General features: G+C 34.1%; 1 protein-coding gene across 6 annotated transcripts in view; it reads right to left on the reverse strand.

Annotated features, from left to right (window-relative positions):
* Nucleotides 1-703: 703 nt before the first annotated feature.
* HERC4 (HECT and RLD domain containing E3 ubiquitin protein ligase 4) overlaps nt 704-27,540 on the reverse strand; it is a 110,864-nt gene continuing 84,027 nt past the window's right edge. For all 6 annotated transcript variants that reach the window (XM_045569246.1, XM_045569245.1, XM_045569248.1 and 3 more), the window contains 9 exons: nt 25,917-26,015; nt 24,249-24,416; nt 23,876-24,019; nt 10,077-10,243; nt 9,243-9,309; nt 7,142-7,224; nt 3,694-3,877; nt 3,023-3,125; nt 704-1,366 (listed from right to left, as the gene is read on the reverse strand). In XM_045569246.1, coding sequence (XP_045425202.1) covers nt 1,158-1,366; nt 3,023-3,125; nt 3,694-3,877; nt 7,142-7,224; nt 9,243-9,309; nt 10,077-10,243; nt 23,876-24,019; nt 24,249-24,416; nt 25,917-26,015 — 1,224 coding nt within the window. In that variant the 3' untranslated portion in view covers nt 704-1,157. The remainder of the gene's footprint in view (nt 1,367-3,022; nt 3,126-3,693; nt 3,878-7,141; nt 7,225-9,242; nt 9,310-10,076; nt 10,244-23,875; nt 24,020-24,248; nt 24,417-25,916; nt 26,016-27,540) is intronic.

Here is a 27,540-nt window from a genome sequence, read left to right on the forward strand (position 1 = left end):
CCTCTATAAATTTATATGGGAACAAGCAATCCAAAATTTAAGAGATCTTCCCTAAGACATGCCCCTTCTTGAAAAATTTCGAATCTTATATGAGAACCACTGAAAGTTTAAATAGTAAACCAATCTTTATTATTTAAACAGTTTTCACGGCATTTTTTAATAAATTTTAAAAATAAATATTTGCATTAAAGCAGAAAGTCACATGTATTGCATCAACTCACTTTTACAGTTTAATGACACGAGATAAGTAAGCATCAGCACCATAAAACTGTTAAGATTTGTTTCTTAAAATTCAAAGAAATAGTTCTATGCACTGAAAATTCTGACTGCTAACCTGCAGCATCAATAGTTTTGAAAGCTATAACCCAGTGATTGGTTCTCATAGTAGCCAATATTTCTATTACTGGCAACTGTAGACACAAAGTTCTTCCATTACTAAATATTAATTAGCTTTCTGATAAACAACTGCCCCATCTATCAGCATCTCAGGATTCACAAAAGAGGAAAGAACTTAAAAGTTATTTGGTATAATTCCTATCTGTAATTTAGGTCTGCACAAAGATATTTATTCTAGCAAAAAAGCAAAGACTTTCCACCATGCCTTTTTTTTTTTTTTTTGCTTTTTATAGATTCTCAGAGTAAGATTTGAATCATAATTTTTAACCTTTAAAAGTCAGATCAATTACAACCATAGAAACTGTACTGGTATCAGAACATAACTATTTTATTACAAAACTTAACATTATTTACAAAATGAAAAAATAATCAAATGACTATTGCAGGCCAAAGTTAAAGGTTTTCACCCAGTGATTGAAGAAAAGTTAAGCAACATTTCCATGCACTCACACACCAGATCATTACTGAAATATGCAAACTCTTTAAAATTCATGTTAGTAAAACTTTAATGTATTCACAATACTTGTGATGTTTATTAGAAGATGGCAAAAAAAATCCATGGTGCTATACAAGTTTAATATTAACAGTTTGTTCATTTTCCTTTAATATTTTTTGGCTTTCATGAACACTCATACCATCAAACATTTTGCAAGTAAGAATTATAATAGTATCTCTGTTACCTTGCTGAATTCATCACCACAAGAGAAACACAATAGTTTAATGCTTTTGCACTAAACTGAATAGTTAGAATAACTCCAAAGTTATATTAAGCTGAAGCCTTCATTGTGATCAATGGCTTGGATCAGTTTAGTGCGTAGTGTTTCTTTTTCTGTATATTTTGGAAGATCCAGAAGATTAAAACAGGTATGGGAAACTGGGAGATACTCCTCACCACCTCCTGTTGACTGGATAACTAGTTTCAGACTCTTCATACCAAGAATAGGAATTCGATCACTACCTGTCAAAAACACTACCAAGAAAAATATCATTCAGCCAAACAACAAAGTAGCAAGCAGTATGTAGTACAGTCACTATAGCAGAGCTTTACGTTAACATTTGCTCTGAGATGGAAGCCTACTTCCAGAATTTGTGAAAGACAAGATTTTTGAGACACATACTGATTATCCATACACATTTTTTCTTTAAAAGTATAACCTTAATATTGGCACAAAGAAAGTACTTAATAAATGTTTGATGAATGAATGGCTATTGCCATTGCCAAAAACATTTTGAGACCCCTTTGGGAAAAGCCATTTAGAACTAGTTAATAAACTGAATACAAAATGAGTTTTGATTATGATTCCTTTTCCTATTTGTTTTGTTTCTGTAATTTTTGATAAAAAATTTATAATGGGCAGCCAAAATTCAAATCACTCTCAGAGAGTAATAATTTGTTATCCTGATGATATAGAAAAGAATTTAACTAAGATTCTCAAAAAAGACTGCCAAAATATTCTGCGCAATAGCTAAAGTATCAAAGGAAATGTCACTAATATTTATATACATAAATTCTGACAACTTTAAAAGGTCAAATTTCTATTAGAATACACATTTTAACAGATAAAAGACACACAGACATATGTGTGTTATAAATGAGGGAACTAAGGTCTGGCAAAGTTCTATTTTCTACAGCAATTCCGAAAATTTTGGTGCTAAGGCAAAGAGGAAAAGAAAATGAAGACAACACAGAAAAGAGCTACACAGTTGGCCCTCCATATCCAAAGGTTCTGCACCCATGGATTCAACCAACTACAAATTGAAAATATTAAAAAAAAAGAGAATAGTTTGTACTGTATAGACTTTTTTCTCCTTATTATCCCCTAAACAATCCAAATATACAACTCTTTACGCGGCATTTACATTGTATTAGGCACAGTCATTCACTGCATAACAGATGGGGATGCATTCTAAGTAATGCATCATTAGGCAATTTTGTGGTTGTGTGAACATCATAGAGTGTACTTGAATAAACCTAGATGGTATAGCCTACACCTAGGCTGTATGGTATAGACTACTTGCTCCTAGGCTACAAACCTGTACAGTATGTTACTGTACTGAATACTGTAAGCAATTGTAACACAATGGTAAGTATTGTGTATCTAAACATAGAAAAGGTACAGTGAAAATCTGTTATAATCTTATGAGACCACCATCATATGTGGTCTCTTTTTGAAACGTTATGTGGCATGTGACAGTAATCTAAAGATTACATAGGTTGTATGAAAATATTACACTATTTTATAAAAGGGACTTGAACATCTGTGGATTTTGGTATCCTTGGGGGTCCTGGAACCAATCCCTCATGGATAGATATTGAGGGATAACTGTATTCCAGAGATCTTTTTAGAAATCTAGAAGGAATTCTACAACCCTAGTTCATTGTAACCATAGCTTATTTTAACTATAACATATTTTAATAGTCTGCTTTTATCTCTAAGAACTAATGCTATAATGGAGGCAAGCTGAATGTAGCCTTCGAATTAAGAAAACACATGTCATTAAGAATGCAGATTAGCTCTTTTTTTCCCCCTAAATTACCCTACTTAAACATTAAAAAAAGGACCTTGGAATAATACTAGAATTAGATTCCAGTCTCATAAAATATAGAACCAGTAAAAATACTTACACAAAAATTGTTTTTTCTTTTCCAATGGTAATTCGTGAAATACTTCCCAAAAAATTTTTATCGTAGGGTGTTCTGCCCAATATTCCCCTTTGTATTCTGTATTCTAAAAACAACACAAACTTTTATTAATATTAAGGGATATTAGTTTTGTTTTGAATCTTGAATCTGGCAATTGACACATAATGTTAACATGGTCCAAGCCCCACGCAAGGCTGGGGAACTGCGGCCTCAAGGTCACATGTGGCCCTCCAGATTCCCAAGTGCAGCCTTTCGACCTAATCCAAACTTCACAAAACAAATTCCTTTATTAAAAGGATTTGTTTTATAAAATTTGGATTTAGTCAAAAGGCCACACTCAAGGATCCAAAAGGCCACATGTGGCCCCAAGGCTGCCTGCAGGTTCCCCACCCAGGGTTGAAACTTGTGGTAGTCAGTTTCCAAGATGGCCTTCAGATCTGTCTCCTGATACTCAACGCCCTTGTATAGTCTCCGTCATACACAGTTCAAATCTATTCATTGTGGAATAAGAAAGGCTGAATGTTTTCCTACAAAATGACAGCAATAAATTGTATAAAATGAAAAATGATACATAAAAGGGCAAGATTTCCACCAGCAGGCCATGTTCTGTTGCCTTTCCATTTAAACAATGCCATAAGATTGTTTTTCCCTACCTTTTCCAGTTCCTTCCAATCATAATTTGTATTTCCAATAACCATCGCTTGTAGTTCATTAGGCTGGAAGAGCAGAAGGACTTTTCCTCCACAGACCTTATGAAAGCCCGCGTGAAAAGCATCAAATAAGGAAGCCACTGATTTATTGAATATATAATCCACATAAGCATCAACAAACTCCTGCCTAGAAATGAAAAGCACACATGCACATGTTATAAAAATCATTTACAGAGAATACATAATATAGTGTTATTACAACTTTCAGTGTTCCTGTACTTTTGGCTACTTTTCTACAAAACTGAGAAAGCATGAGTAGGGTTCAAAGAGAGCAGTCATGGAAAAGCCTATTATTCTTTCTATATAAAAATCAGGTATACATCCGTGAGGCATTCAGTTATTCTTAGGCTATTGCTAATAGAAAAAATGTCATTTCCTAATGGGAAGAATGATACAAATGACTGTCAAAATAATTTTAAATATTTGAAAATTATTGAGAATTTACATACATCACCGCACATGCACCACTAAAAAGAATGATCTGTTACAAATATTAGGTGATAAAAAATGAGAGCTTTGGGATTCAGACTATTTGATACACTCCAGTCTTTTTTTCCCTTTCATTCTAAGGAATCTAAACAAAATTTATTTTATAAAAATAAATACTTAAGAGGGGGTTTTATCTGCATTCTTTTAGCATAATCATTACAGATTACAAGTGGAGTTGCTTTTCAAATGTGTGTGTGTATACACACACAAACCCTTCTGACTCTCTTCTGCCTCTTATGATACAAAAGGAAATGGTAAAGAAAAAAAGGAAAACCCCTTTAATACAGTAATTAGAACCACAATTTCATTCAATTTGTTTTGTTTTGCTAGCCACAAACATTTTTATGATGTTATCTGGTCAAACAAATAATGAGAATAAGTACTAGAGGATTTCAATATTTTATATCTTTGTCTACCAAATAATAAAGGATGCTGCTGCAAATGGGAATGGTATTCCAAACTGAATTTACAAGGAGGAAAAAGGGTTAAAGGAGGCCATTGTAAAATATAAAGTTGGTGGGCCTAAGGAAAAACTGACAGCATATGCTATTGAGTTCTGATGAGAAAAAGAACAATTTTGTAATGCATAATTTTATAATTCATGCAATTAGAAAGTTACATTCATCTATACTAGTTAAGTCCTTTAAACACAAAACGCTAGATCATTTTATGTGCCAACATATTTTTTGTCAAAATTCTTTATTTCTCAGCAGAAAAAAATCTAAATCATAATCAAAGTATTTCAAAACCAAGCTTTTTTTTTTTTAAAAAAAAAGGACAGCTAGAAGGACCTAAAATTGTTTCACATAATTTTAAGAACAGCTTTATTTTTATCAAAGTAAGACATACGCACAGTTTAAAACATCAAATAGTAATAATCCTAATAGCCAACATTTACTGAGCACGTACATGTGCTAGGTCCTATTCTAAGTATCCTAAAATTTTTGCCTCACCTAATCCTCACAATGACTCCATGAAGTAAGTACAACTTATTGTTCCACTTTACAGAAAAGGAGGCTGAGGTATGGAGACATCAACTAATTTACCTAAAGTTACACAGCTTCTAAGTAGCAGAACTGGATTACAATCATTTGGAGAAAGTCCTCAGCAATATCCACTAAGCTAACTTTGTTTAAAGGACTAAAATAAAATAGAAGAGAACAAAGCAGCTCTCTGTCCTGCACTTCTCCACCAGAAATTCCTGCTATTCAAAGGAAACTATTTGTTAACTCTTTTTGCTATTCCTTCTGATATTTACCTTTAAGCCTCTATATAGTTCTATTGTTATTCCTTGATTTTCAATTTTAAATATTATCTAATGCACTGAATACCTATTATGAAAGGTGAGGATTTATCTTTTATTTAATTGTCCTTCACATGCTCTCCTCCCATTATATTGAGACAACAATTTCTAGTTTAATATTCATTAACATTTCCATACATATAAATATTACTCACAGTTAAGCTGTATTCTATGGTTACCTTTCTTTTCTTAAAAAGAACGTTTTCCTTAGCTTGTTACTTCAACATCATCCCCAACTTCTCTAAAAAATATCAATTTCCTCTAGATTCATTCAAATATATTAAGTAGCATCAGCTGCATTTTTTTCCTGGAGCCCTCCAACCTCTTGATCTAACCTAGATTCCTAGATTGTTAGCTTTCTAAATCTTCTACACAGTTATTATTCCTTCAGAAAGAATCCTCTTTGCCTCTATCCTATATTGGAAATGTTTTTGTTTTTTTGATTCTTTGTTTTGGTAGACAGAATACATCCTCCTGAAGCTTCTGAGATTGTGCATGTATGTTTTTAATACATATTAAAAACAATAAATGTTTTTATACACCCACATACTTGATGTTAATAGTTTGGATATGAAATTCTAAGTTTCTCCCAGAATTTTGATGTTCTACCTTCTGTTGTTCTTCACTTCCTTGATCTTAGCCAAAGGGCCAAGGAGCAATCCAGTGTTGTTCTTTGCAAGTCTGATGTTATTCTTTGTAAATGGTCTGCTTTTTTTCCCGGATGGCTTTAGAGTCAAGATTTTGCAATTTCATGTATGTTTGTCTTGGTTTGTCTTAGTATATGTGTTTTTTTCCACTTCCTATGTTTTTAGTCCTGAAAGGATGTCATTCAGTGCCGAGTTTTTTTGTACCATTTTCTTTGACAAATTTCATTCATCTCATTTCTTTCAATAAATTTTTAAAAATGGCTAATATTATCCATCTGGATGTCACTCATCATTTTGAGGACACTGATTTCAGTTTCTTTTGAAGTTTTGTCCTTCATCCTGCATGATTCCTATTTCCTTGCCATTCTTTTTGACTATTCTGGTCTTTCTTTAAATGTCTATTGTCCTTTGGCTAACCATTCACATTTAAAAGTTAGACAGTTTCCCCAGAAAAGGATCCTCCAATGTGTAATATCAAGGGGGAGGGAGCTGTAGACTTTCATCACGTAATCTCCCTATTTCCAGTTCAGTTCCTTGCCATGGCTGGAGTCAACCTTTCTGTTCCCAGCATTTCCCCAAACCCCATGCACTTTTTAAAGGTATAGTCTATACTCAGCACCTGAGCTTTTGTTCTGCAGTATGAACTGGCTGGCTTCTTGGCTCCTCCAGCCCATCTGATATTGCAGCTTTCTCTAGTTTGCTAAAGTTAGTTACCACTGTTTTTTGGCTTCCAAAAATTATCTTTGCTGTTGTCTCCTCTCCCTTCTCCTTGTTCTTTTGTTTAATGTCTTAAAGGGATTTCAGGAACAAAAGGCAGATTACTTCCTCACTAATGATTCAAAATTTAAGTTTATATGAGTGAAAACTTAGGGTTGTAACAGGTTTTTTAAATACAGAAGAAAATGCCTATTGATTTTTTATTACTCCACTGATGCTGCTATAATTCACTTACCGATTTTGTTTGTTAACAGCTGTGTCTGCACCATTTAGAACCAGCTCTTTCACTTCTGTTGCACCAAAGTTTTCAACTGTGATCTATTAATTTAAATTTTTAAAAAAAGTCAATGTCAGACTCAAAACTTATTAGAGTATTTTAATAATCTATTATATTTTACCTTTTATCTCATTTAATATTACAACTAATAAATCTGAGATAAAATTCTGCTATCATAAGCTTATTTGTGAATTCTGCTTAAGGCCACAACTAGGAATTTTTAACCTCTCTAGTAGTGTGAAATCCTACCATGACTAACTAATTATAAATTGCCAAGTGTTTGATTAATTAAGAACAGGAAACTGAGTATTTATTGCACATAAAACTTTAGAATGATTACTGTATGAGTAAAATATTAGAAAGGATGTTTTCCTTAGATAAGTAATAGAATCTAAGGATCAGAATGCAAACTCAGCTTAGAACAACTATGCATTTTTCCCACATGACAACTGTCACTCCTGTATTCCTCTACCTGCCTTGTATGCTTGATCATAGGCCGTTTTTCCAATTATGCATTAATTTGGTTTATGAAGAGTTATTTTGAAATATTTTATTTCTCTTACTGGTCTGGCAATTTTTCTACAAATATTACCATTCCCATCTCTGCATCTTTTCTCATGCCTTCTTTTTGCAATATTATCCTCTTTCATTAAAATCTGATATCTATAAAACACTATAATAGGAGTGGGATAAGAGAAGAATACATCCCTGCTCTGAAGTTTACTATTTAGTAAATGAGGAGAAATGTAGTTATATAAACAACCCATTATAATAAAAATAAATGTTATCAGACTATAGAGGAAAGAAAACTTAATTCTAACTAGAAGAGGTATGAAAGACCTTGAGGAAGAAGAAATGCCATTTGAACAGCACGTAGCAGAATGGGTACGATTCTGAAAGACTGGGAGAGGTCTGAAGTGATTTCAAACTTAGCACATCAGTTGAACAAAAGGATAGATATGAGAGTAAATATTAAGTTCTGAAAATGTATGGCAAGTAGCTCTAAAAAAGAGGAAGATAAGATATATGAAAAACTACTGTGTGATACAACAAAATTTGGTTTCAATGGATACAATGGAAGTTAGAAAGAAAGCCAGATTATAAATGTCTTTGATGCCCATTCTAAAGCTATTACTCTACAAACAATAAAGAGCCACTGAAAATCTCTTAAGAAGTGAGGCAAACTGTGTGGCAGCAGAATATGCTATCTTTTATCAGCATTGACAACAAAACCATAAAGAGGACTATACTGGGGGGGTGAACACAGAAATATACAAATAAAAAATTTTAAGAAGAAAAAGAAAACTGAAGGTTTTACAATTTTCCCAACATTCAGATTGTTCCCTTCTGAAGTGCCACATCATAATCATTGCTGATTTTTTCTTTTTTAACTGTCAACTAGTCTATTTCTGTCAGATCCTCATTTGTCAATGGCTTTGTATGTGACTAGATCACTTATTTAACATCCCTTCCACTGATTTAACAAAATTGTGCATCTTTTACAAGATGTGCAATTTCATTTTCAAAATAGTATTTGTATTATGTCATCCAACAGTGAGGAAGACAAGTTAGGCAAGGATGAATGTTAGTATGAAGCAGGAAGGGATGTATGTGAGTGGGAATTAATCTTTCCAGTGGTAAGTTCAGTAGTGATATTAGTAGTAAAATGTTATAACCTTTTGCTTCATTAAGAATTTTCTTGTAATTGCAGATTAAAAACCCTTAAAGAGGACCTCTTGTATTCATAAATATCTTTAGCATAATGATAAAGCACATTTGAAGTCACAGAGCTGGATATGAATACTGATTCTGAAGATAATGATTGTTTTTAGTTTTCTTCATCTGTAAAATAAGGATGATACTAACCTCATAGGATTGTTGAGGATTAAATGAAATAATGCATGTACTGTGACTAGCTACCACATAGTAAATGCTCAATAAATGTTAGCTAAAGGGTTCTCTAAGAATTTCATCCATAAAACAGAGAAAAACCATAATCATAGCTGTTAAATAAAAGGGATGATGAATAATTAGGCTAACCTATGTGTTTTCATCTTACCGTAAAATTAAGACAAAATGTTTCTTCTATATCATCTTCTGGATAATCCAGTAATTGTTGCATGCTTCTGCAAAACAATATATATTTTTCTTTGAGGTAAAACATTATTGGGTATTTTGACTATTTTGCTTATGAATAAGCATATACTTCTTATTCCCTCTTGATAAAAGTCTTGCACTAATTTGTACTTTTATATTTGTTTCAAAATAGTGGATGTACAATGCCAAACTTACAAACACTGAAGAAGAAAAAAATCAGTCTAAGGTTTTTATCTCTTTCTCTGAATACAAAGGCCATGTATCCTCCTATTGTCAACATTTGTCCTTATTTATATGTAATTTTTATTCCATTTTATGTAATAAATAAAAAGAAACTTTACATATTCAAATTAGGAATAAAAGTGATCAGAAGTAAAAGTCCAAATAAATCACTTAACCACTCTCAGGAAACATGACCTTCCTAAATTTATCTGATATTTGCAAAGTACTGTTAAAAATACCACAAATCTAGGTTTGAAGACTAAAAATGTAGTCTTTTAGTAGAAAATTTTGGTCTGAGTAATATAATGGATTTTCCTTTATTAGAAGCGCATTTGTTTATTTCAGAATTTTTTTTTAATTTTTAAATTAAAAAATTTTAAGAACTCAGGCTGGACTTGAACTCCTGCACTCAGGCAATCCTCCTGCCTCAGCCTCTGGAGTGGCTGGGACTGTAGGCCTATTTCAGAAATTTAATAGGAACAATAAAATGTAATTATTCCTAGAAGGAAAGCTTTCTGTACGTTCTTCATTTCTTATCTTCCAAACCCTAACCTTGATACTTTTTACAACTAACCTCCCAACATCAGGCATTAGTTCTTTCAAATCATCCAAGGATGGCTTCTTTTTCAGCAGTTTCTTATATAAAGCCAAAGGAAAATGGAGGTCCACAATAGTAAAATTATAAATTGCTAATCCACAAATAACACCAATCAAATGGAATAAATCACTGTCTTCAAATGTCTAAAAATACAAAAGAAAAAGTAAAGACATGTCCTCCAAGTAAAAACATTAATTTTTTTCAGATTACAAAACATGCTCACAGGATAAAATTTTGTAGATAGAGAAAAAAGTAATGAATAACAAGAAAAAAATTCATGTTCATTACAATCTCCCTGGGATTATATCACTGTTAGTATTTTTGCACATTTCCATCTAATGTATTTTCTAAGACTTAAAAAAAATTAGAACCTAGCTGACATCATACTATACAAATGATTTTACAACTAGTTTTTTCCAGAAATATAAGCATAACCATGTCATTCATTAAATTTATAGGTGAACTGATTACTATAACTTTTCTGATTTAAAAAGTAATATACATTTAAAATTTGGAAAATGAAAAAACATGAAAAACAAAGTGAATAAACAACTATAAACCAATCACTCAGAATTAATGATTTAAAAATATTTTTGTGTATTTCCATCTACTGTAAGTTTAGAAAAATAATTTTAAAAATACTATTATTTAAGGTTTTATTTCATTTGTCTAATTTTCTTATGTCATTAAATGTTTCTAGAACATGATTTTTAATGGCTGTACATCACATAAAAGTATGATGATCTACTACATTACCTACTTAACTGTAGCTGGATATTTAGATTATTTAAACACTGAACACAATATTTATTTCTTTTCCCATCTTTAGAGAAGTAACATACATTCACAGAAAATTTGGTGAGCATGATGATTAAGTGAATAATTTTTTATTAGACCTGGGCTCCAGACCTGGTTTAGCAGTCACTATCTAGCCTCAGTGTTTTCAAAGAAGATAAACATAGTATTTATCTCATATTGTTGTTGTGAGGATTACATGGGATAACGTATGTAAAATGCTTTTAGCATAGTTCCTGAAGCACACAGTAAAGGCTCAATAAATGTCAGTTATTCTAACTAGCCAGCAACATTCAAAATAAGATGGGCATCTTTTTTGCATATTTGGGCCATAGTTTGAATTATTTCCTTAGGAGAAATTCTGCTTTCTAAGAAAGAATTCCTAAGTCAAAAGATAGTTAAACATACTGCTGACTTGTTTTCCTCTACACCAGTTACAGTTTAAACTGCCATTTGCACAATAGGAAAATGCCCCTCTCTCCCTATTTTCATCTGTGTACACACTATACACACATAAACACACATTTTTGTCTTGAGTTTAAAAATGACAGTTTCCTTTAGTATACATTTTTTACTATTAATAATACTGAAAATCAGAGATTTGTGTATGCTTATGAAAATATCCCTTCATGTGTTTGGCCCACTTTATCTTTTGGGGGATAATGCTTTTCTTATGTATTTGTATTCAGATTTATAAAGGGCATTAACCTGTGTCATATTTGTTACATATATCCCAGTCTGCTATACGTTTTTTAATTTTCTGTTTTCTGCTATGTATAAATTTCACAGTTTTCAGTGGTCAAATTAATCTTTCTCTGTTGTTATGCTCTACATTGTGTTTAAGTTTAGAAAGTCCTTCTTATATAGGGGAGAATGAATGATGTGTTGAGCTTTCTCCTTTCTAAAATCTTCTAAATGAGAATAAAGGATAAAAGTGGTATAAGAGAGTGTTAACAGCACTAAAGAGATGTTAACATTTCAAAATCTGAAAAGTAGGTGGATGGCTGGTAACTGATTTGGTAAAGCAGAAAAAAATGAAACAGGAATTTATAGCTAATTTGTGCTTTAGGCCCAGGAACTGGAACTACCAATACCTGTAAAGTCAGAATTAGCTTAGCTGATAAACATAAAGACTTTGAAACTCAGAGGTATTAGAGTGGGGTTGCAAATAGGATGCTTGATGGAAAGTCATTGGCATTTCTTTTCTTTTTTTTTTAAGAGACAGGGTCTTGCTGTGTTTACCCAGGCTGGAGTGCAGTGGAAATCACAGTTCACTGTAACATCAAACTCCTGAGCTCAAGCAATACTCCTGCTTTAGCCTCCCAAATTGCTGGGTCACAGGCATGAGCCACCATGTCCAGCCAAGTCCTATGCATTTCTAGAGAGCGGGAACCAAAGAGGCTCTGGGACCTGAGATAGCAGTTGGTAAGGCTGCTGCACTGAAAACAAAGAGATCAAATGAAGGTCTGTACAATGAACCATGAGAATCCTAGCTTCTCTTTCTGTAGTTCAGAATACTACCAAAACACAGACAGCCAGAGTTACAACCTTTCTTGAAAACCCAAAGGAAAAGCAATATATGCTGGCATTTGAAGATTCTGCCTTGAAAGGTCCCCACCTATGAATGGGGCCTGTAAATCAATTAATGCACACACCTACGCACATAAAGTATCTAGGTAGCTTTTCAGTGCCACGCTCTTACAATGTGAATAAACAGCCAATGAGCGTAAGAAAAAGACAACACAAACAAAAAAGAAACCAAGAAGTAAGAGGTACTTTGGGAAACATATAAACAAATTTTTAAAGTAAGGGGGAAGAACAATAATCACTTTCTCCCCAAAATACAAAGGTGATGTCACTGAAAATGGCAAATAGGGAACTCCAAAATGAAATCCCCTCCACAAAACAATTAGATAGCAAAAACTGTCAGAAAGAACTCTTCTGTAACTCTAAAAACTAATCAAAAACTTACAACAACTAGGGGAATACTTAATGAAGAAGCTGCTGGATTTTAATAAAAGAGCACTGTGGTATTTTAACTTACCCACTTACCATGCCCCACTCCCCAAATCTGCATTTCTGGTGCAAGTTTCTGGCAACAGGGGGAGCAATATGAACCTTATTCTCAAAGGATGGTGGTTATGTCTTTTGATCTGTCTGGTAGGTAGCTCCCTGAGATCAGCTCAAGGACTTTCCTTTGTTTTGCCTGGTTGAGTTCCCCCAGGCCTTAAACAATTTCCTAGGTGAGTAACACTTGTGAGAAGTATTTAAAAGCGAATATATTAGGTTATTAAGTATGAAGTATCCAATTTCCTTAAGTGCTAAGTTTGACAGTTGACATCTCTGACATTTCACTTTGACACTTCTCATTTTATTTTTATTGTGAAGGTACATCCTCAGTCTTTCAAATGTACATTTTGACTCGTGATTATCTTTCAAATTTTTTTAGAGCAATTTTTGTGAAACCATGGATAAGTCAAAAATTCGTGTTACTTTCAAATGTGAGTTCCGTCATGGAACTAATGCTGCACAGATAGCTCCAAATATCAATGAAGCATTTAGGAAAGATGTGGCTAATGAACGCACAGTACATCAATGGTTTGAGAGTTCTGTTCTGATGATTTTAATCTTGAAAATAAGCCATGTGGGTGACCTGAGACCACGGTGGATAATGATGCGCTGAAAGCTGCTGTGGAAGTGAATCCATCTCAACCTAAGTGTGAATTAGCAGCAAAGTTTGACATTACTATTCCAACAATATTGGACCACTGGAAACAAATGGGCAAGATAAAAAAGCTGGATAGATGGGTTCCGCATGAATTAAACAAGCATCAGAAGAGAAATCATCTGGAAGCTTGCCTTTCTTTGCTGTCATGACATAAATGTGAACCAGTTCTACACTGTATTGTTACATGTGATGAAAATGGATTTTTGACAATTGCAAGCATTCAGCACAATGGCTGGACAACGATGAAGTGCCAAAACACAGTCTAAAACCAAATATTCATCCAAAAAAGCTAATGATGTCTGTTTGGTGGTCCAGTGCTGATATTATCCACTACAGCTTCATGAAACCTGGTCAATCGATTACAGTGGATGTGCACTGCAACCAAACGGATGAAATGATGAGGATGCTTGCGATTAAGCAGCCAAGATTTGTCAACAGAGACAGGCCATTTCTCTTGCAAGATAATGTTCGACCACATACTGCATAAACAATGCTGCTCAAACTGCAGAAGCTGTACTTGGAAACTCTGTCATCCACCGTATTCATCAGACCTTTCACCAACTGACTACTACTTCTTCCAGGCTTTGGACCACTTCTTGCAAGGGAAAATATTCAATTCTCAACAAGCTGTGGAAAACACCTTTCATGATTTCATTGCCACCTGTTCTCCAGGCTTCCTCACTGCGGGCATAAACAAGCTACCATTAAGATGGTAAAACTGTGTCCACAGTTTAGATGCATACTTTGATTAATTGTACTGCTTCCTATTTGAGATATAATAAACTACACTTTTGATTTGAAATCAGACACTTCATATTTAAAGTCCTAATATTAGCCATGACCACTAGTTGGGGCAAGCAACAGACAGACTGAATACCTAGGAAGGAAGAGGCTGGGGAAGGAGATACTTGGTGGAATAATGGCTTTGAAAAGCTCTTGTATATAGCAGGGAATCTAGCAGATCAGGTGTGCACCCAGAGCTGGACGCATGCTCAGACAAGACCAGAGAAAACCCTAAGCTCTCACCTTTGGCTGATCTTTAGACATTTCTGCAGAAGCAAGAAATGGAGGCTAAGTCAGACATGTATGTATACAGCTAGGGTCTGAAGGAGTAGCCAAGACAGAGCCAGTCTGAAAAACCTAGGAGAGTATGTTTTTCTTCCGTTTTTTTCTTTTTGGTTCACAGTGTTTAAGGTAACCACTAAGCTAACAGAACATACTTTAGTAGCCACACATAAAGAATACAGACTTTTACAAAGATGGTTTAGAAAAGCCACTAAACAAACAACAAGAACCCACAACAAGCAGCAACAACCATGGGGAGAGAGGAGAATCTCCACAGCAGCCACATTATAATATTCAGTGTTCAGTATTCAACAAAATTTATGAGGCATGAAAAGAAAGAAGACGATAATGGCTCATTCACACAAAAAAGAAATTAATATAAAATATCCCTGAGAAAGCCCAGACATTGGATTTACTAGACAAAGATTTTTAAATCAACTGCCTTAAATATAGTCAATGAGCCAAAGGAAATCATGGACTAAGAACTAAACAAGGCCGGGCGCGGTGGCTCACGCCTGTAATCCTAGCTCTGGGAGGCCGAGGCGGGTGGATTGCTCGAGGTCAGGAGTTCGAGACCAGCCTGAGCAAGAGTGAGACCCCGTCTCTACTAAAAATAGAAAGAAATTATCTGGCCAACTAAAAATATATATACAAAAAATTTAGCCGGGCATGGTGGCAGATGCCTGTAGTCCCAGCTACTCGGGAGGCTGAGGCAGTAGGATCGCTTAAGCCCAGGAGTCTGAGGTTGCTGTGAGCTAGGCTGATGCCATGGCACTCACTCTAGCCCGGGCAACAAAGCGAGACTCTGTCTCAAAAAAAAAAAAAAAAAAAAAGAACTAAACAAAACCAGGATATTAATGTCTCACCAAATAGGGAATGTCAATAATGAGAGATTATGGAAAGGAATTAAATAAAAATTCTGCAGCTGAAAAGTACAATAATTAAAATAAAAAGTTCACTAGAGGGGTACAACAGGAGATTTTAATAGGCAAAAGGAAGAATCTGCAAACATGAAAATAGGTCAATTGATGGCCGGGCATGGTGGCTCACGCCTGTAATCCTAGCTCTCTGGGAGGCCGAGGTGGGTGGATTGTCTGAGCTCAGGAGTTCAAGATCAGCCTGAGCAAGAGCGAGACCCCATCTCTACTAAAAAAATAGAAAGAAATTAGCTGGACAACTGAAAGAAAAAAAAAAAAAAAAATATATATATATATATATATATATATATGAAAATTAGCCGGGCATGGTGGCGCATGCCTGTAGTCCCAGCTGAGGCAGTAGGATTGGAAGGCTGAGGCAGTAGGATTGCTTGAGCCCAGGAGTTTGAGGTTGCTGTGAGCTAGGCTGACGCCATGGCGCTCTAGCCTGGGCAACAGAGTGAGACTCTGTCTCAAAAAAAAAAAAAAAAAAAAAAAGAAAGAAAGAAAAAGAAAATAGGTCAATTGAAGTTATTCAGTCTGAGGAACAAAAGCAAGAAAAAGAGGAAAATGAACATAGCTTAAGAGATCCGTGGGACACCATCAAGTATGCCATCAAACACACAGTGGGAGTCCCAAAAGGAGGAAAGAGAGAGGCAGAAAGAGAATTTTAACAAATGGTCAAAAACTCCCAAATTTGATAAAAGTCATAAATCTAAATATCCAAAAAAGTGCAACAAACTCCAAGCAGGATGAACTCAAGGAGATCAACACTGACACACATTATAATCAAAGTGTGAAAGCCAATTATGAAGAGAAAAACACCTTGTCATTGCTCATTGAGGAACACCAGTATGCTCCTCAATGAGATTAACAGCTGATTTCTCATCAAAAACCATGAATGCCAGAAGATAGTGAGATGAAATATTTAAAGATCTGCAAAAAAAAAAAAAAAAAAAAGAAAGAAAAAAAAAAACACTGTCAAGCAAGAATTCTACATATAGGAAAACTGTCCTTCAAAAATAAGGGAGAAAGTAAGCCATTCTCAGATAAACAATTAAGGGAATTGGTTGCCACTACCAGAACTTCCTTATAAGAAACACTAAAGTTCTTCAGGCTGATGAAAGAATACTACAGAGTAATACAAAACTATACAAAGAAATAAAAATTGTAGTAAAATTATATTTTTTATTTGTAACTCCTCTTTTTTTCCTATACAGTTAAAAGACAAATGCATAAAACACAATAAATCTATGTTAATGGGCACACAATGTATAAAGACGTAAGTTGCAACAGTAACAAAATAAAGAGGAAGAGACAAAACTATCTAAGAGCACAGTTTCTATACACTACTGCAAGTTGAGTTGGTACTAATTCAAACTAGATTGCTATAAATTTAAGATGTTAGTTGCCAACCCCAGGGCAACCACTAAGAAAATAACTAAAATACATACAGAAAAGGAGATAAAAAGGGAAAACAGTACACTAGGAAAACAATCAAACACAAAAAAGGACAGTGATGGGGGAATCAAGGAACAAAAAAGACACAAGACATAAAAATCACACAGGAAAATACAGAAGTGCTTTGTTATTAGAAATTAAATGTAAATAGATTAAACTCTGTGATTAAAAAGAAAAGACTGGCAGAATGGATTAAACAAACAAATATAATCCAACTATTAAGTCTTGCTTTAGATCCAAAGACACAAATAGGTTGAAAGGGAAAGTTTAGAAAAAAGTAATTTCACGTAAAAAGTAACAAAACAGAGCTGGAGTGACTATACTAATAATAGACCAAACAGACATAATATAAAATTTCTAAAAGAGACAAAGACATATACTGATAATAGGGTCAATTCATCAAGAATATACAATTACAAATATGCATGTACTTAACAACACAGCTCCAAAATATATAAAGCAACAATTGAAAGAAGTGAAGGGAGAAAAAGACAGTTCTGAAATAATAGTTGGTGGCTCTAATACCCCACTTTCAATGAGGTATAGAATCAGATAGAAGACCAATAAGGAAATAGAGAACTTGAACAATAATATAAACCAATGAGACCTATCAGACATATATAGGACACTCTACCCAATAACAGCAGAATATACATTCTTCTTAAGTGCACATGGAACATTTTCTAGGAAAGACCATATGTTAGCTCACAAAATTAATTTCAATAAATTTAATAAGACTAAAATCATTAAAAAAATCTCCTCAGACCACAATGGGACGAAACTAGAAATAACAAAAAGAAATCTGGAAAATTCACAAACATAGTAATTAAACATTGTACTCTTCAATAAATAATGGGTCAAAGAAGAAATCACAAGGGAAATAAGTAATTACTTACAGATTAATGAAAATGAAAACACAGCATATCAAAACTTATGAGATGCAAGAATAGCAGTGTTTAGAGGGAGATTAAAAGTTGTAAACACCTAAATTTAAAAGGAATAAAGACCTCAAATCAATAGCCTGACTTTCTATCCTAAGGAACTAAGAAGAGCTAACTATGTCCAAAGCTGGCAGAAGGAGGAAAATAAAGAGTAAAGCAGAGATGAATGAAATAAAGAATAGGGAAAAAATAGAAGCAACAAAGCCAAAAGTTGATTCTTTTAAAAGAGCAACAAAAGTGACAAACCTTTAGCTAGACTGACCAAGAAAAAAAGAGAAGAGTCAAATTACCAAATCAGGAATCAAAGTGGGGCCATTACTACTAAACTTATAGAAATAAAAAAGGTTATAAAAATAGTATGAACAACTGTACACCAACAAAATAGACAGCCTAGATGAAATGGACAAACTCCTACAAACCCACAAACTACAGCTGGCCCTCAGTATCTATTGGGGATTGGTTCTGGGACCTCCTGTGGATACCCAAATCCAAGGATGCTCAAGTCCCTGATATAAAATGGTGCAGTATTTGTGTATAACTTACACACATCCTCCTGTATACTTTAAGTCATCTCTAAATTATTTATAATACCTAATACAATGTAAACACTATATAGTTGTTATACTGTGTTGTTTAGGGAACTATGAGAATAAAGTCTGTATACATTCAAGTACAAATGTATACAGACTATATTTTTTCCAGAATATTTTTGATCTGTAGTTGGTGGAATCCATGGACACAGAACCACTGGATACAAAGGGCCAACGGTACTCTGTAGATACTATATGAACTAGAAAACGTGAATAAACCCATAATAATTAAAGAGTTTGAAATAGCAATCAAAAACCTTCCAACAAAGAATAGCCAAGGACCAGACTGTACCAAATATTTAAAGGAGCATTAACACCAAGCCTTCTCAAACTCTTCTAAAAAACTGAAGTGGAGGTAACATTTTCTAAATTATTCTATGAGGTCAGCACTACCAAGATACCAAAGCCAGACAAAGACCTCACCAAAAACAAAACAACAAAAAAAACAAAACAAAAAACAAAAACCCAAAACCCTGAAAAAACAAAACAAAACAAAAATAAAGACGCAAACAAAAAACCCAATCCTACAGACCAACATTCCTTAAAAATACAGAAGAGAAAATCATCAACAAAATAATAGCAAACTTGGCTTGGCGGGTGCAGTAGCTCATTCCTGTAATCCTAGCACTCTGGGAGGCAGAGGCAGGAGGATTGCTTGAGACCAGAAGTTCAAGACCAGACTAAGCAAGAGCAATACCCCATTAAAAAAAAAAAAAGAAAGAAAAATTAGCCAGACATGATGGTGTGTACTTATAGTCCTAGCTACTTCGAAGGCTGAAGTAGGAGAGTCGTGTGAGCCCAAGAGTTTGAGGTTGTAGTGTAGTGAGCTGTGATGACTCCACTGCACTCTAGCCCAGACAACAGTGAGACTCTGCCTCAAAAAAACAAACAAAAAAAAGCAACCTGAATCAAGCAGCATATTAAAAGGATTATACACCATGACCACATGGGGTTTACCCCAGAAATGCAAGAATGGTTCACCATATAAACAAAATGAAAAAAGAAAACCACATGATCATCTCAAGTGATGTAGGGAAAGCACTAGACAAAAGAGTATTTCCAATACTCTTTCATGATAAAAACACCTAACAAACAAGGGACAGAAGGGAATTTCTTAACATGACAAAGTGAATGTAGAGGGTAGTCTAGTATATCTGAGGCTGAGCTTTAGACCAGTGCCCCACAAAGACTGGTTACATACAGGGAAACTGAGTAAATACCCTGAAGATGACAGCAGGTTTCTCATTGGTGATGAAAGTTATATACATAATGTGGAAAGGGAGAAGTCTAGAGTAAACTCTGGTATTTGGGTAGAATTAGAGGTATCAGTCTGATTTCATGGTCTTCAACATACATACAGCCATAAATATAGATAGATCTGTATGTGCATGTGTGTATACATACACATAGTTCCTACTTCTCTGCTGAGAAAAACATGAAGCAATGACTCCCTGGCAGTAACAAGTATACTTGGCATCCAGAACTTGATTTCTAAATACCATTTTCCTCTTAAACACAAGAGGGCTCTTATGAAATATGGTTAATGCCAGGGCTGGGGCAGAGAAAATACAAGATAAGCCTGGAACATTTATTGTACCAAATGTAAGGAAATGCCTAAAGAATAATGGGGATATGTCAAAAGTACGCAAAAGGTGAGCCAGCTCTAACGGGCTCTCATTGGCTAAACTGAGATATAACTGAAAAGGTCCCACAGAGATCCATCATAAAACTTGTTACAAGTATCTCTCACCTGTTCTCAAAACATTACCTATTTGCAGAATTCTTTGTGTTCCTACAAGGACAGGTCCTCATCCCATATGCCCTCTCAAGTTACTTGTTATACCACTACAAACTGCTCTAGGAGGCAAGTGCCAGGAAGGCAGGTACCCATCTCAACACATTGTCCACCCACCTCAAGCCACTAGGACTATTCCATCATATCTCCCATGCCTGTTTTCCTACCAACATACAAAGCCTCAAAACTCACAAGTTATCCTTAATCCCACATCCACATGGCACTGCATATGCCCTAAAATGTAACAATTTCATGACTGTCCTTGCTCTACCAAGCCCCTTTCACTATTTGCTCTGGAATTCACAATCTATCATTTGAAAACTGCCTGTATTCTGAACTTCTCCAAATTTTCTTTTCCCTTTTTGTTCTAAGTGAACAAGACTGTCTCTCCAGAGGACACCATTTCTCCTGCAGTGATCATAAATGCTGTCTTTTCTCTCTTCCAACCCTTCATATGATTGGGCTTAGAGGCAAGGTAGGTCTCCTTGCTCTTCAGTGCTGCTATATATCCTTCTACTTGCCTTCCTAAAACCCCCAACTTCTCTAAAACACCTATCAACTGACTATACCTCCTACTACTAATCTTTGTACAGCTGTCTAAAGACCTTCCATAATCCCTCATTCACCGATTTTGGCACCATTTTATGCTTTTTTTCTCTACTACTATTTCTGCCATTGTTTTTGATGATTTCAATATCCAGGCAAAAAATGCATCCAATACTCTAGCCTCTCAATTTCTGGACCTGTTTACTTCCAACAATCTTGTCCTCCTCCATACCTCAAATACCTATTCCCATGGTTATATCTTACATTCAACTGCAACTCTCCAAATCTCAACTCCCTAAAGCACTCCCTATTGTGCTTCATCCTCTCCAATTTCATCTCAGTCTCCCTAATCCTGACCCACACTACAATTCACTTCCACCATAAAGTACAATCTATTGACTCCACCATTTGTTTATTTATTATTAATAATCATTATCATCTCCAAACCAAGTCCTCACAAAACTGAAACTGTATGGTCCATCAACATAAGTCACTCTCTTGCTTTACTCCCTTCTGTGCTATGTTCATCTGTTAAAACCACAACCTGGTTAAAATCAGCTGTTGGCCTTTTCCTTAGTTCTACCCAAGCAGCTAAATGTGACTAAAGAGAAAAGGAAAAAAAAAAACAAAAACACAAAATATCAACCAAGCCAACTGCTCTCATTTTAAACTCATGAACATAAGTCTCAAGTGGGCCTTCAATGCTACCAGTCTAGTCTTATATTTATTTACATGGTCAATTTATTTTCCCATTCCCCAAAGTGATAATTTCACAACTTCTCCTTTCTCCTCTCTCCTCACAACTCCCACAACCTTCCCCCATTTTAATCCTCTAATAACCTTGTATCTTATTTCACTATAAAACAGAAACAATTTCAAGAAAACTTTCACAATGTCCTACCATCAAATCTATCAAGTGATTTGTATTTGCATATATATGTGGCTTTCCCTCCTGATATTATGGACCTATGTGTCTAACTACAGTCAATCCTCCATTAGTGCACTAAATCCCATTCTTTTTTCACAACTTAAGGACTCTGCTCCTCCAATTGATATCCCCTCCTTCATCACTCATTTTTCACTTTTTGAGTAATTAATCACAACATGCAAACATGCTCCAATTTCCCACCTATAATAAAATACTCTGTCTTGATGAAGAAAAAAATATGCATACCATTGCTTTTAAAAAATACATCTTCTTTTAAACACTTTAAGACTCACAAATTGTATAAGTAGTATAAAGAATTCCTATGTACCTTTTACTCAGTTTTCTCCAATAACAGCTTACATAACCATGGTCAAAACCAGGAAACTGATTTAGGTATGTAATATACTGCTATCTACTTATATTTATTTTTTAAAAAAAGGATAACCCACAAAATTTTAAAAATATTACCCTATTTTAAAAAGATCATCCATAGGAGGAGGGAGAAAATAAGGTAGAGTTCTTTTAATATATCTTATTTTATAGATTTGACTTTGGAACTATGTAAATATTTTGTATTATAAAATTAAATTTAAACAGATAAACAGTGGCTAACATCACAGAAGACCACCAGCCTGACAGAGGGATTAAATAGTACATCATAACAAACAACTTAAATGTGTAACCATTTGGTGGTATAATTATACAGAATATGACAATTTCAAGTAATATGAAAACACATTATTTGGTTGTCTATTAGGGTATGTCCTAAAGTCAAAAAGAATTGCAAAACAATTTAAAAAATATGTTCGGTAATCATAATATTGGTGGTAATGTTGGTATTGTTAGGCAGTAAATGTTTAAGATAAGTCTGGAATATTTTGTCATACCAAGTACACTAGGTAGCAAGGAAGCCACCAAAGAGTACTAAGGTTGTTTCAAAAGGACTCAGGTGTCAACTTGAAGAATTCTCCCTGGACAAAGATGGGACAAAATAAGCATCTATAAAGATAATAACGGCAATGGACTGAAAAACATCAGGCATGTTTAAATCCATGAATACGTAATGATACTTGAAAACAAAACCAAAAACTGCATTGTTACCACTGGAAGATGATAATGAACTGATTTATTCTTTTGAAAAATTAGTAAATAGAAAAAATCCTTTCCTACATGAACTGTACCACTAAGGAATCAAACAGTGCGGGAAAATTTCTCTATTTGGAAGTATCCAAGCTAATAAATGAAAAAGAAATATTAGAATTAGAGTGGCACCATTTTGCAACCCCTAATGAATTAATGGCTCTAGGCACTGAGCATCAACAGTAGCTAACATCACATAAGACCACCAGCCTGACAGAAGGATTAAACAGTACATCAAGGTTTTTATAACCAATAGATAGATATTCTATTCAAATGGAGCTCTACAAATGGAACCATTCATTTCACTTATAGTCTCTGAATCAGGGGTCGAGAAACTTTTTCTGCAAAGGGCCAAACTGCAAACATTTTAGGCTTTATTGGCCAGGAGGTCTCTGTTGTAACTACTCAATTCTGCCTCTACTGTTATAGCTCGAAAGCCACCATAGACAATAGGTAAATCAGTGGGCATGACTTTATCTACAAAAACATGTGGTGGGAAGAATTTGGCTAATGGACTAAAGTTTACTAAGCCCTGCCCTAAATGATAAGGTAGAGAGATCAATGATCCCTAATGATAAGTGAATTTTCCCCAGAAGGAAAGTTAATCTGGCGATCATTATTCAATCCCCAAATTGAAATCAGCAGAAGGAATAATCAACATTGTTAATTTGAAATGTGTGGTAAGCATTAATGTGTTTTGGACTTCAAGTCCAAAAATTTGTCATTTTTAAAATTGTAATAAAGCAGATCTCTGAACAAAATATGTTAGGAATCCAGTAATAACTCTTATTTACTGAGTTAACTTGGCACATATATGTATACATACATAGGAATATACACAAAAGTAATTTAGACGGTTGGACATTTACCTTATCAGAAAACCAAATGAGCCTGGAATCTTCATAATACCTAAACATGCCATATTTAGGATCCAATAATTCCCTCATTATGAGCAAGAAAAATTCTTTGCGTACCCCTCCTGCATCAACAGCATCTTCTCCAACAAATATAACCTAGAATAGCATAATGCAAACACTGAGTAGACTGGAAAGAAATCAAAGTACATTCTGGAGACCCTACAGCATGTTATTTATTACATATAAATGCTCAACAATCATTTAAAAAAATGCATAATTGTATTTATTAAATTTCAAAGATTCACTCACTAAAAACAAATAGGAAAACTTGAAACACAGCTTCTGAATAAAAGCCTCAATTATAAAAAAGGAAATGTCAAATTACCTTGAGTGGCTTTTTGTAATCTATGTTCTTTGTTTTCCTAAGGACTTCCATCGCATCTCCTACAATATTTTCTCTACGCACCACCAGAATTAAGCAGGGATTCACAGATTCAATCACTGGGAGAAAAAGAGAGGAGACGTTCTGTCTGTGGGCCTGGTCAATGGCCATCTAGAAAACAAAAGATTAAAATTTTAATAGCAATGCTACAAAGAAGCTACTGTGACTGGATAAGCTAACCTCTACCTATTATTTATAGGTATGCAATAATTCCTATAATAATTCCTATGCTACTGAATTCATACAAAACCCAACAGAGTATCTAGTACAGCATAAAAATTAAACTGAACATAAAGAGTATCTTTTTAAATTTTTTATATTAATGTATAACTCATAACACCATTAAGTCAGCACAGAACTATAATAATAATGGTAAATCTGAGCACTGTTTTTTCTAAAAAACAGTAACTAGAGAGTAGGGACAGAGAGTGAGGAGACAAAAAAACAGCATAAAACAAACCTTTAAAGAGAATTAGTACAACCTAAGGAAGTACTACAGAAATCCACCTAGTAGGGTAATCACTGCATGTGTTCACAAACCAAGCATTTGGCTTTTATCATTTAAAACATTTGTTCTTTTCCTATGGTTTTCCCTGGGTTCTTGTTTTAAAATGGAATATCCCATATTAAAAGCCCCAAGTTATTAACTTACCATTTTAACACAGACCTCCAAAAAACTGGTTTACTAGTTGTTAGCATAGAAACCTACAAAAATATTTGTTTCTTCTGTTGATGAAAATGGAAATAAGATCATCTCTAAAACTCCTCCTTGTATTTATTAAAATATGTGGAGGGATTTAGAATATCACATGCATTTACTTGAACAGAATGAAGATGATTATTAAGATTTAGGGTTTTTAAATTTTAAAAAGTATTTTTAGAATACTAAACATTCAAAGTCTCTTTTCATCCTTTCCTTAGTCCTTATCCTGTATGGTGAGATATTCTATACCAGAGGAGGACGCTCAAAATCTTTTTTATTTACAGGTTTAAATGATAAAGCAAACTTACTGTAACTCTTCAAAGTCATAATATGAACTAATTTTTAAAAAATGAAAGCATGCTCAACATAAAATGGAAGGGGGGCAGGGAGATAGGAAGGGGAGAAGAAAGAGGAGTAGGAGATAATGATGCGCAACCTCAGGAAAATAGCTTACACTACTAAAACTTTCTTCAAGGAAATTTTACATCCTCCTAACAAGTGATCAAATGCTTCCTACTTTAACATCATCTCTCTAACTTCCATCTTTGATCAAGTATATAAATACATAATGAAGCAAGATTTTGAAACAAACCAATATTTTATCAAGCATACTAGTAAAACTGCTTATAAAGATTACATATTTCTGTAATGAAAGGATTATACCATTTTTTAAGATACAAAATGATTAAGGTCTAAATTATTCTATTTTCATTGCAGCCCTTTTTTATAAGCAGCCCTCCTAAGAATACACATGGCACATGCAGCAGTCTTCTTTATAGCTACCCAAGGTCCTTTGAGTACCTTGATTAATGATTATAGGCAAATTTCAAATATTTACTTTCTAAAAACATCACAGAAATAATTTTAAAAACCCTCTCAAATCAGAGTAGTATTACATAATATTTTACCTGCATCTGTAAGACTGCATCTGTTTGTAACAGAGTAGTTTTTGCTTGGGCATCAAATACAAATGGATACGTGCAGATTGTTACAGGGATATCTGCCAACTGGAAATAAAAAATCAACTTATTAGTACAAATTAATTTGTGATAAACTTATTGTGGGTGCTGTCATTTCTTGTAAAGTTGATCACATTCTTAGTTTACTCACTCATCGGTGGTTAAGGAATTATAAATAAAACAGGTTGCTTATTTCTGAATATAGATTTTTTATTAGTAACTAGTTGAGACTTTGGAATAAAGCCAATTCCCAATTTTAGGAGGGAACTGTATATACTTGAGAGTCCATAAAATGATAAATTACAAGTATCTTTTGCTTAGCACACATTAACTCCAAGTTTCAGCAAATGAGGTTGCAAATTTATTCTAAAATTAGGGGCTTCTATGTTAAATACCGTATCCACTTACTTCCCACATGTTAGGGCTACTCTAGCAGCTGAGGGCAGTGATAAGTAATCTGCCTATTGCTTCAGCTAACAAATATTTACTGAATGTCATGTCATTAGGGCGCCAAAATTATGAGTCCAACAATCTGTTCATTCACTTAACATAGAAAAAAAGCAGTATTAGTATTATTATTCTGTTAGCCAAGAGAACTAATCTATTATTACCATTATCAGAAACAATTATTTATCCTAGCAGGTAATGCAGTGATTGATTGCTAATTATTTTAACAGTACAGTAACATACAAAGAGTTATCAGTTGTCAGTCATACATTCTTGCAGTTGGAGGAAGATCTACTCCTATCATCTAAACAACAAAGTAATACTTTTGTGCCTGTCCTGACACAGAGCTGCTGCTATAAGGCTTCCAATGAAGCAGTAATACACCATAAACAATCCACTTCTTATTAAGTAATCAAAAAGTTCTTTATATTAAGTCCAAATCTGCATTTCTATATATCACTACGCATCATTTAGTCTGTTTTGGTCCTGCAGGGAAGTATATGTGACTGAAATATTTTAAGTTCTGATCATTGTCTCCCTAAATTGTCTTTTTTCCATGCTAAACATTCCCAGTGTTTCTTCTAGCCATTCTGAAAATAATATGGTTTCTAGCTTTCTTCCATCCTGCCTTCTCTTGAATATATTTCAAATTATCTAAGTCTCTCTTATCTATAGCCACCAAAACAAATTAATCTAATATTGCCCAATCACTATCAATTCTTTGTTCTCAACATATCATACAATATTCAAGTTATATGCACCTTATACTAAATTATCACTTCAAAATTTCCCATGTGACAAGTTTGCACCTTCATCCTATATAGTGACAAAACCTAGCTATTGATCATAGAAAGTCATTTTACTTCTCTGAAACTCAAAAAAAAAATTTAGGTATTCCTAAAGTGCTTCTTTGGCTCCAAAACACCATGTTTTCACAATTTTACTTCTATCTGAGAATGAGGAAGCAAACAATATTAGACCTACAATTTAAAGCTAACTCAAAATGCCTTATTGGTTCAGGAGCTGGGAAAAGCATACCAAAAAACAAACAAAGCAAAGCAAAGCAAAACCGGACATCTCTAACAGATAAAAGAAGTATTATAATGTTCCCAAGTGTTAAAAAGGC

This window comes from Lemur catta, chromosome 14, assembly GCF_020740605.2.
Source record: "Lemur catta isolate mLemCat1 chromosome 14, mLemCat1.pri, whole genome shotgun sequence".
NCBI classification, from domain to species: Eukaryota; Metazoa; Chordata; class Mammalia; order Primates; family Lemuridae; genus Lemur; species Lemur catta.